This window comes from Gopherus evgoodei, chromosome 4 (genome assembly GCF_007399415.2).
Source record: "Gopherus evgoodei ecotype Sinaloan lineage chromosome 4, rGopEvg1_v1.p, whole genome shotgun sequence".
Classification (NCBI taxonomy): domain Eukaryota; kingdom Metazoa; phylum Chordata; order Testudines; family Testudinidae; genus Gopherus; species Gopherus evgoodei.
The window spans coordinates 135,891,548-135,903,432 of NC_044325.1; the positions used below are offsets into that span (position 1 = coordinate 135,891,548).

The window sequence follows — 11,885 nt, forward strand, 5'->3', positions numbered from 1 at the left end:
ATAGTCTTCTCCTCATTCTAGTTTATTAATTCTGCCCCCACCTCCACCATCCCCCTATCAGCAGAGTTGGGTGTCATCTGCCTATTCTGAGATCATCAGAAAAAAACATCACATCAGTGAAGGAGATTGAAGGGGCTGAGATATTATATACAGAGCCAGGCGAAGGAGGGTGCTCTCAGATCTCATCAGAAGGAGAGCGAGGAGAAAGGGGACAAGGACTTCAGACACCGCACGGTTATTCTGGCACACCAGAGAGAGAAGAGTTTCCTTATTTTCCTAGTTACCATGAAAACGGTCATCCAAATCTTGTGCTTCTTCCTTTTAATAACTTTTTACAAATGTGCAGTCATCACTGGGGTAAGTCTGACTTTCTTGCCTATCTAATGTGACATCTGAACATGTCTGAGATCTTGTATTCCTTCTGAGATGTGGGTGGTACGAGATACCCTAAGATCGGAGAAGATAATCGCATCTTTAATAGTGAAAATATTTATTTTCTGTAATTCAGAAAAGAATTTCCTCCTGAAAGCTCAAATAAGAATACGAACAGCAAAAATATATACTGATGCTTGAAGATATAAGCAGTCTTTATATTAATTATAATATATCATTGTGTGTGTATTAGCTCAAATTTTGGTCCCAACAGATCAGTGATAAAAAATAAGCAATCCTAAACCCAAGAGAAATGCTTGTGTGGTTTTAATTTTCTGTTTCTGATGGAAACTCTTAGTTTGAACTAAATCAAACATTCCTTCACCAGCACTTGCTGCTCAGTGAATCTGAAAGTGACACGGACTATAAACAAAAAGTGAAACAGACTTGATTCCCCCACCCCTGCATTTGAGCAGGAAGTTATAGAAAAAAAATTAAAGATATCAAATAAATAGGGAAAAATGTGTTATGATTTTTACATATGTTTGGTTTATTAGTAACACAAATAATGGTTTTAATTATACATGTTTTTTTTTTGAGCTGTGATCACTCATATCTAATTAAATTCTCTCTGGAATGAGACACAGCTAGCTGAATGATACAAGGATCCAGTACTTTTTAATGAGTTAGACTAAACACTAAAAATTCTTACTGATCATCTTTTATACTCTATCAGCTATGAATCCAGAGAGAGAGAAATGTCTGCAGATAAAAATCAGGCTGGGGAACAGTTCATAACACTAGCATGCCATAAACTGGTATTTGAGTCAAAGAGGGGAGGGGAGAAATGTTAAGTTTTCAAGCTGAGAAAAATATCACGTTCTAACAAACTCAACACAAAGGTCAGGATGTGTTAACAGTCACGGGCCCATGAGTGTTTTGGGAGCTTTGATCTCAGGAGGTACTGAGCATTCAGATGGTCACTGACTTCACTAGAAGTGATAGGAACACAGCACCTTCAGAAAGAGGTCCTGATCTTCAGCTGGCATAAGCTGTGCTAACTCCACTGAAGTCAATGTAGCCTATCTGCCCTAGCATCCCAATTAACATAAGTCTCATTAATTTATATCCAAAGAATTAAGAGTTTATCTCAAGAGGAAAAAAAGATCCAAATTTAAAGAGAAAAGGAGAGAGGCAAAAAGTCCAAGTGATGTATTTAACTAGTGTTCATTTGCATTGGAGGTGTATAAATTCTACTTATGTGAGAGCATGATATTAAACTGCTCTTGGGTTACAGTGAACTCTGAGTTGTTGGAGGGGCCAGGCTGAAGTCCAAGCACAGAGCAATAGTGAGATTCCTGAGCATTACTCCACAGCCCCTTATGTTTCTTTACATTTCACACTCCTGGCTTCCCTTGTTTTCCATTTCAGAGACATGAATTCGGAAAAGGATTAAAATACGAAAAAGTGGATTCACTTTCTCATGACAGAAAGTAAATCCTAAACTATCCCTTTCTTCTCACTGCAAATAAATTTGTAGTGGAGACTTCTTATGGCCAAGAAATTGTTTAAAGAAGAGAACTTCATTTAAAAAGAGAAATGTACAATTTGTTTCCTCCCTCCCACCCCCCAAAAATAAATTCACACCTGCCTTTCTGTGCAATTTGAGCCCTATCCTGGTCCCACAGCTGGGAGTTTTACCATTGACTTAAATAGGATCATCATCAGGCTCTCCTTCTAAAAGGTTGTTTTTTTGTTTTTTTTTTTTTTAACACACCTTACTGATCAAATCAAAACATGCATCTGAGGAAGTGGGTATTCACCCACGAAAGCTCATGCTCCAAAACGTCTGTTAGTCTATAAGGTGCCACAGGATTCTTTGCTGCTTTTTTTGATCAAATCTAGTTTGTTTTAAAAATTGAAACTTTTATAGTTGCTCGTCTGTTTGTCTCTCAATGCACACACACATAAATACTCCAGAAGAGATTGCAATCCTATCCCACTGGTTTCCATTGTGAACTCCAATATTCTTCCTTTTAAAGTCTAATGGCTATCCTTAGTCTGATAAAGCACACAGAACAAAGGCCTTTTTCACTTCATTTCATCCATTGTTAAATGGAATACTAAAAAAAATTTAAAAATAGCCCTAGAATTATGACACTCCACCACCAAGTAAACAGTAAAGATTCTCAAAAGCAGCAAAAAACTCCCACTGATTTCAGTAGGATCAGTTGTGAAATAAAGGCCCAGTAGAATCACAAGACTGTGTAAGGGACGGGATCAGATTCTAGCCATATGTGCAATTTTAGCATCTGAGAAGCTAAAACCTGTGGCCCTTTCTCAGCCCAGTCTCCCATTGATTGGTGTCAGCTTGCTTGATATTAGCCAAATGTCTCAAACTAGTGTAAGTGGAGCATTTCGTCACTCTGCACTGTACAGTAGCTTGGAGATTTTGGATATGGGAAATAAGAATGCCAGGTAGGGGCACTTTTCAAATGCCTAATTGGATCCCTACTTTCCAAAGTTAAAATCGGTACAGATTGTCAAAAGAAAAGAACTTCCTTTAGCTCTCAGCATTTCCTAGAATATTTGGGCCTAGAACCATGATCTTTGGTTACATGTTACCTGTTCCCAGCATTCAGTTTTTGGCTCCTAGATTCTGGAGAATGAAAGATCTGGGGCCAGATCCTCAGCCGGTGTAAATCAGCATGGCTGTTAATTTCAATGGGAGCAACACTGATTTCTGCCAGGATCCTGATCCCTGACTGACTATAATGCAAACAAATAAGTGACTATTTTATTATGAAGCCATTGGTTTATTGCTGGGCTGCCTTGAACTCAGCATGGCTGGCTTCCCTAGCTCACCTTGTATTTCATAGTTGTCAGCCTCAGGAGCACAAATACCTTTCGTTTCTGTTGGCATCTGAGCCCTGAACGCATCAGAAGAGCTCATGTAAAGCCGTTCTAGACAGAATTGGATTGTTGCTCATCACAAGCCCTCATCAACTTAACCTGAGATGTGTGGCTTTTAAAGTGTCTCTTGTTCCAATTAAGAATTGATGCCGGTCTTTGAAGCACTTGCCAGCCCAGCTCAGCTTGACTTATTTACCGATCCTCCTGGAACAGGAATTTTCCCTGGCACATGCTAAAGCCTATCTGAACGCACCTCTGCCTAATTGGTGTTTGTTTTGCCTCCCCATTAGGCGTGTGAGAGAGATCTGCAGTGTGGAGCTGGGACATGCTGTGCAATCAGTCTGTGGCTTCGAGGGCTCAGGATGTGCACTCCACTCGGACAGGAAGGGGATGAATGCCACCCATTCAGTCACAAGGTATGGCCCAGCAGCCTTAACCCTTTCACAGCCTAGTCTAAGCAATGGCCCAGGGGCTGATCTTTTTCAATACTGCTGCATCTATATTTTCTAGATCTACTCTTCTCTGGGAGGGATGAGTTCAAAGCTAGTTTTTTGTTTGTTTTTTTTTAAATGGCACATCGCATTAGTCTAGGCTGCACTATAACCCAGCTAACCAGATACTGTAAGGTATGTTCATGGCATACAGAGAATTCTCTTGCAGGAAGGTTGCAATGTAACATTACCTTATTTCTTGATAAACACAGAAGAGCCCAAAAACAGAGAGAGAGAAAACAGGCTGCTCGTTAAAACAGAGGCACAACTCATCATAGCTTACTCTAGACTGGCTTTCTGCAGAGGGACTCCAATTACAGATGTCCCTACAAAGTCCCCTAGCCTACTAGCAAAACTAGGAAAGCCCTTAGGATTTAAAGGTGCAGCTTGTAATTTTTACAGTTTCATATACCATTCTAGTCTGAAGGACTTTCAGGGATCAGGATGCACAATGCCACCCATCTGTGGATGTATATGCCAGTGGGGCAGGCACTGGTCTGGGACCCAAGCACCCTGGGCTCTGCTCTCAAACTGAGAATCCCTGCATGGCCTGTGGTAACTAATATGTGCCTCAGTTTGCCCATATTTGCATCAGCACACAGAGACTTACCCAAACATGCAGAGCTGAAAAGAGAATCCAGGAGTCCTGACACTCAGCTCCCGGGCTTCCCCTACCTTGACAACCTGCGCTTTCAGCTAGATCCTCAAACAGCACTCTACTAACATCAACCTGTCACAGCTTCTACAGGTCACAGTTGACCTATGGCCAGAGCTGTACAAGCCTGTTTAACAGCTCAACTAGTGCGGTGCACGTGGCTCCAGGGGGCTCATTCTGTGCATTCAGTTTATTTAAAGAAAGGTGCTTTTGTCACTTGAGATTGAATTCTAAAGACTCAACAAAGCAAACCAGAAGCCAGGATAACATCTGTGAACCTTCAAAACTCGGTGGCTTTGTCCAGCACGCAGCACAAAAGCCCTAGGATTACCACAAAGTGGGAGTACTTACACCAGTTGCTAAGGCCTTTGAGGGACTCTGCTAATAACTCCTCAGATATTGATCTTGTGGAGGGAGACTCAGTAAATAATGCAGGGCTCTCTGCCCGGGATCAGCCTGCAGGAGATTGGGAAGATTCAAAAGGGATCAGACTTTATTAAAATCGCTGTGAAGGGGAAATAAAGATAAATTTTTGAGGCTTAAATTTCATAAGGGACTGTTTTGAAAAGTGAGGAGATAAACATCTATCAGCTCCTCACCTCTCCATTTAATACCAGGAAGGAGGGAGAGAGGATGGGGGATGAGAAGGACCAATGGAGGAGAGGCGAAGGAGGAAGTTGAAGACATTGGGGAATCCAGGCCCTTTCCACCCTGGCTGTTCTAATGTTGAATCTCAGCAAAAACAGCTAAATGATTGCTGCTGATAGCCAAGGGATAGTTTATCCCAATAATTTGCCCTGCTCAGCCCCTTTCATTATTGAGGCCCTCCACGTGCTGTATAAGTTTCCTTCTGAGGGAAGCATTATCCCCATGTTAAAGCTAGGGGAAACTGAGGCAGAATGGTCTAGATTCTGCAACCTTTATTCAATGAGACTACACCTGTAATGACTGCATAACCAGAGGCTCCAGGCCAGCATTGCCAAGAGCACAGCTGGGGCCAGCGTGCCAAGCTGTTGCAGAAATCTGTCTGTTTATTACCGCCCAAACAGATGCCATGTTCTTTTGAACATCTAGCCCTAAGTGATTAGCCCAGGATCAGAGAGAGGAGATGGGCAAGGTGATATCTTTTATTGGACCAGTTTCTAGGGTGGGGGGAAGAGAGAGAGACAAGCTTGAGCAACTGTGGCTCAAAAGCAGATCTCTTACCAATAAGAGATATTAGCTCACCCATCTCGTTTCTCCGATGTCCTAGGACTGACACAGCTACAACACTGTGATGCCTAGAGTCACACAGCCACTGGTGGAGTTGGGAATAGAACCCAGGGGTGAAATCCCAACCCTCCCCACAAAAAAAGCAGCAGCAAAACCCAGTTAACTTACATGGGGCCCAGCCACTAATCTCTAGCGTGCGTTGTATCCACCAGGAGATGGAGCAATGACACAGCAGTTCGAGTGGCAGGTGTAGGTTTATAAACAAATTTGAACCACCTGGGGAAAGCAGAGAGCTTGCCTGGGATTATATATTACAGACAGTCAAGGGGTTCCCAGGAATCCCTAAATACATCAAGGGGTGAACATCAAGGAGGGAGAACAACTGTTGAAGCTAATGGACAGCGCTGGTACAAGAACAACTGAGGATATACCGGCCAGAAATAAACTGAGGCTGGAAATTAGAAGCAGGTTTCTAATCAGAGGACAGAGGTTCTGGAACAGCCTCCCAGTAAAAAAAAAGTGGGGAGGGGACGCTCAAACAACCCAACTGATTTGAAGGTGGAGTTTGGTAAGTATATGAATGGGATTCTGACAGGGTTGCCTGTGATAGCAGGGACAGGATCTCATAACCCAGCAGGTCCCTTCCAGGCCTATGCCCCTATGGATTTTCTAGTGTCTAGAGGTAAGGAGAAAATTAATCAGTATTCCCTTCTCCCCCAGAAATCTGGTGCAATTAGTCCCCAGTCACAAACATCCACATAACAGGACTACTTACTCCAAACTTCTCCTCCCACTACACTTCACAAGGCCTGATCTTGCTCTCACGCATGTCAGTCAGGACCGGCTCCAGTGGCCTTGCACCTGGAAAGGGGAGAGGAGAATCAGGAGCACTGCGCGTCACAGTTCAGTTAACTCTTGGGAATGATGTGTACTCATTGGGGGCGGCAGGGCCGGCTCTAGCCATTTCGCTGCCCCAAGCATGGCGGCACGTCGCGGGGGGCGCTTTGCTGCTCGCCGGTCCTGCGGCTCCGGTGGACCTCCCGCAGGGGTGGCTGCGGAGGGTCCGCTGGTCCCGCGGCTTCAGTGGAGCATCTGCAGGCACACCTGAGGGAGGTCCACCGGAGCCGCCTGCCACCCTCCTGGCAACCGGCAGAGCGTCCCCTGCAGAATGCCGCCCCAAGCACACGCTTGGTGCGCTGGGGCCTGGAGCCGGCCCTGGCGGGCGGGTCCAAATGCAGGCAGCATGGCTGACTTCAATGGAACTTCTCACACCAGCGGAGGGTCTGGCTCTCCCGTCCCTGTAACAGGGAGGAAGTTGAAGCTAGACAAATTAAAGCTGGGAAGAAGATGTACATTTATAACAGGGGAGGTCATTAACCACTGAAACAATTTACCAGGAGTCACAGTGGATGCTCCATCACTGACCATTTTTAAATCTTGATGGATGTTTTCCTACTAGATCTGTTCTAGGAATTATTATGGGGTGGTTCTCTAGCCTGGGAGATGCAGCAGATCAGACTAGAGGATCACAGAGGTCCCGTCTGGCCTTGGAATCTCTAAATCTATGAAAAGTGAAGTAGAACAGAATGAGAAACAGGTGGGGGGGGGCCTCCTGCAGACCCCAGCATCTCTGGAAGTCAAGCTGTTCCTATGTCACTGCCCACTGGGATGGTCAAAGAAGCCAAAGTGACTTTCAAGGGGAATTGGGTGCCTTAGCCCCCTCACCCCCACTTTAAAGGCCTAACTTTACACACCCCAGTGTGAAAATGCTGGTTCCTAGATTCAGGGGAAAGAGGCAGTATTATCCAATAGTGAAAGCAGTGGCTGGATGCAGGGCCCTTGGGTTCTGTTCCCAGCTTGGCTCACGACTCGCCGTGCAACGTACTGCAAGGCACTGAATGGGGCTCTACTTACTGTGACAATGCGGTTCTGGCAGGACCCACTGAGAGTGCCAATTCAGGATCAATTGCTCAAACAGGGCAGTCACAGCCCTAGGCTGGGGTTTTTCCACCTCTAAGGCAAACCAAACCAGCCAGACAAAAATGACTTCGTTTCAACCCACTGGCTAACCACAAGTCACACAAGCAATTTCCTTAGACACTCCAGTCTCCCAGTATCATCACCAGTCCCACAAATCCTGGGGAAGAATGGTTATGGAAACCAACACCCCAATGAAAGAAAAAGGTTCTCTCGATCCCAAAGAATCAAGCCCCAGATCCAGGTCAATATACACATCAAATCTTACCCACAAATCACGCTGTTGCCAATCCTTTAGAATCTAAAATCTAAAGGTTTATTCATAAAGGGTAAAAGATATAGATGAGAGCTAGAATTGGTTAAATGGAATCAATTCCATACAGTAATAGCAAGGTTCTTAGTTCAGGCTGGTAGCAGTGATGGAGTAAACTTCAGGTTCAAATCAAGTCTCTGGAGTACATCCCCAGCTGGGATGGGTCATCAGTCCCTTGTGTAGAGCATCAGCTTGTTGCAAAGTCCCTCCAGAGGTAAGAAGCAGGATTGAAGACAAGATGGAGATGAGGCATCAGCCTTATATAGGCTCTTCCAGGTGTAAGAACACTTCCTTGTTCTTACTGTGGAAAATTACAGCAAAATGGAGTCTGCAGTCACATGGGCAAGTTTCTGCACACCCTGCTGAGTTACAAGGCTTATCTGCCTCCTCTCAATGGGTCAATTGTGTAGCTGATGGTCCTTAATGGGCCATCAGGCAGGCTAGGCAGAGCTAACACCAATTCGTCTGGGATTTTTCCCAGAAATACAGCACAAATTTGAAATACAAACAGTATACAACCAATACTCATAACTTCAACTACAAAATGATACAGACATACAGACAGCATAATCATAACCAGCAACCTATAACCTGGTCTTAGACACTTTATATGACCCCCTTTACATAAGATTTGGTGCCACTACAGGACCTTGGTTGCAAACCATGTTCTATATGGTCCCAGTTTATATCAATAACGTCACACTTGTCTACAGAGCAAGGGGAGCTCTGTTCAGAACACGTACAGTGACCAGGCCCCCATCCCTAAGGGGGGACAGCCTAACACCGATACATGTGAGAGGACAGCCCAAGCAGCAGACAGCATGGAAGGGCTGGGCAGGGGATCATGCAGGCAGGGCTGTGAAACTAGAATGTTTTAAGGGAGGATCCAAAGGGGAACTGTATTTCTCCACCTGTACAGTCAAGACACCCTATGACCCCTCAACGGCTGCCTGCTGAGCACTCATGAGTCACACTCATGCTAGTTCCTCACCTGCCCTGACCCAGCCAATGGGAGTTGCGCCTGTGGGTGGGGCAGCACATGCACCCCCCCGGCCACTCCTAAGGCTAGGAGCCCGACGTGGCGACTGCTTCCCAACCTGGGAGCTGTGTGGTGTGGCAGCTAGCAGGGAGCCTGCCAGCCCTGCTACATGGCAGTGTGGCGCTGCCAACCAGACAGTCAACAGCCCAGTCAGCATTGCTGACCGGAGCCACCAGGATCCCTTTTTGACTGGGTGTTCCGGTCCAAAACCGGACATCTGGTCACCCTACTCCCAGGAGTTGCCAAGCTAAATTCACTCATGACTGTAAGGAGTTTTGGAGTTGAGAGCCTCAGATGGCTTTGGTCCAAATGAGCTTAATGAGGATACCCAAGTCAAGATCAAGCACCCAGTCCTGCAACCCCATTGTCAGCAAGGACGATTAGGCTTTGATTTGCAGGGTTGCCAACTCTGACCATTTTCTTTTCAGTTGGGTAGCAGCGGGTGTTTTTACCCAAGGCCCCAGCTCTTGGAGTCATGCCATTATGTGAGAACCTCAGCTTTCATTTTAAAAAGAAGCAATTGCTAACCCCCATGGTTGTAAAGAAAAGCTGGTTAAACAAGACCAGGTGCCCCCTAAAAACTCAAACTAGGAGGCTAATTAAATAAGGCAATCCTTTTTTAAAAAGGCTTGTGATTTGTCCAGCCAAGTTCCTGAGTTTTGAACACTTGGCATTGACAATACTGCATCTGATCAGTCCTATTGAAGCCAGTGGGGATTACTCACATGGCCAAAGTTATCCATTAGCTTAAGTGCTTTGCTGGATTGGGGCCAGAGTAAAGAACTTCAGGATTTGGCTCATTGTCACTGAACATGAAACCACTACAGGAAGATAGGGAGAAGTCTGTTTCACTCAGCCAAGGATTTTCCTAGCATTGCTCTGTAGTTGAAGTTCTGACATTTTTTGCAATGTCTTTTGTCTCTTCCATTTTCTTCTCAAGGTCCCTTTCCTTGGAAAACGCCAACACCACACTTGCCCGTGTTTGCCAAACTTTATATGCTCCAGGTTCATTGATGGCCGATTCCGGTGTTCAGTAGACTTCAAGAACATAGACTTTTAGCAAACAGGAGAGCACTTCAGAGCCCTTCTCAGCTGGAGAACTGGGCAGCACTACTCTCAGAAATGAGCATCACCTGCTGCCTCTTTTTTTTTTTATTATTATTTCTCTTCAACACCACCATCTATTCTACACTGTGAGTGTAAAGATAAAAAATATGGGCAGAGGGAGATTTTCAAAGGCACAAATAACATTAAGCATTGCCATCAGTAGATCTCAAAGCACATTACTAAAGAGGTTAGCATCATTATCTCCATTTTATAGATGGGGAAAACTGAGGCACAAGTAGGCAAAGTGAATTACCCATGGTCACTCAGCAGACCAGTGGCAGAGCCGGGAATAGCACCTTGGTCTCCTGAGTCCAAGTCCAGTGCTTTGTTCACTAGCCTGTGTGTATTTGCTTAACTCCCATTGACTTTCAATGAGTTGAGTGCCTAACTGCCCTTTGAAAATCTCCCCCAACCTTCTGAAAATGCCATTTTGCATGTAACAAAAAGGATACTGTCAACAATACATCAGACCCAACATTTATTTTATATAGCGGAACAAAGGGGGTTTACTAGAAAGGTTTTGAAGATTAAAAGACTAGGGCAAATTGTGTAACCCTCACTCATCTGCTTATGTGATTTCTCACACAAATAACCTGTGTCGTTATTCTCATTAAGGCATTGAGCTCATACTGAACAGTTATGAGATGCTTGAATAAAACTAATATAAGACTGGAGGCAGAGGCAGGCTGCAGCTTATGGCATCCACAGTCTGATCTGCTCCGTGCAGTCTACACCAGAGCTCCATCTTGCAAATGGAAGATGAACTTGGCCTGTGCAGCCAAACCCCACATCCTTGCGCACCAACAACAGCTGCTCCATGCAGTCCTGTTGTATTCAGTGCATCTACTCTGAGAGCAAGTACTGATCAGAGCAAGTACAGGCTTTACAATCAGGCTAGTACAAGGGAATAGGAACTGAAACAGAAAAAAAACAGCAGGTGAAATTAACTAGCATAATTTCATTCACCAACCACAGTGAAATGCTAAACTGAAGACCAGCTCTGTGGAGCTCAAAAACTGGTCTCTGTAACCAAACAGAAGTTGGTCCAATGAAAGCTATTACCTCACTCCTGCATGCGTCTCATATATCGTGGGACCCACACAGCTACTACAACATTGCAAACTAAATAGTGTAAATTCTTTTTTCCATTTCCATTTTTGAAAGTCTCAGCTGGTCAGAGAAACTTTGCAAAACTTGGTTGTTTGCACTGGAATTTCCTTTTAGAAGGGAACTGGGGGAAAAAGCACCATCAAAATGGGATTGACATTTTCAGAATAAAACGTTTTTTTTTTGTTTGGCAGTGACTTGTATTATATTAAAATATAATAAAATGAAATGACAAGAGTCAAAATTAAACAATTGCCATAATGTATTGTTTAAACCAACCTGAAATGAATGTGTCATTTGCAGAGAATTTCAAAATGGTGGGTTTTTATTCCAATTTAGAACAAGGCTAAATGTTGAAGTCTCAAAATTCTGCACAAAACAGAATTTCCATCCTCTGCACAGCTGTTATTACTACTGCTGTTAATCCAAGCTGCAATTATTAACAGTTAGGTTTTTTTAAGCAGAGGACCAGATGCTAGCATCCACACATGTTGTGGAGCAGCATACTCCACAAGCAGTCCTATTTGTTTTTAATGGGATTGTTTGTGGAATCAGTAACTACTCAACACACGTAAGAGTGGAAAGACAGACTTTAAGGCCAGACTGGACCATCACGATAATCTAGTCCGACCTCCTGCACATCGCAGGTCACAGAACGTCACTCACCCGCTCCTGTAACCGACCCCCTAACCTCTGGCT

General features: G+C 44.4%; 1 protein-coding gene across 1 annotated transcript; it reads left to right on the forward strand.

Annotated features, from left to right (window-relative positions):
* Positions 1-285: 285 nt before the first annotated feature.
* On the forward strand, positions 286-10,032 carry PROK1 (prokineticin 1). The gene is made up of 3 exons (XM_030562677.1): positions 286-357; positions 3,576-3,701; positions 9,913-10,032. The coding sequence occupies exons 1-3, from the start codon at positions 286-288 to the stop codon at positions 10,030-10,032; spliced, it is 318 nt and encodes a 105-aa protein (XP_030418537.1).
* Positions 10,033-11,885: the final 1,853 nt, after the last annotated feature.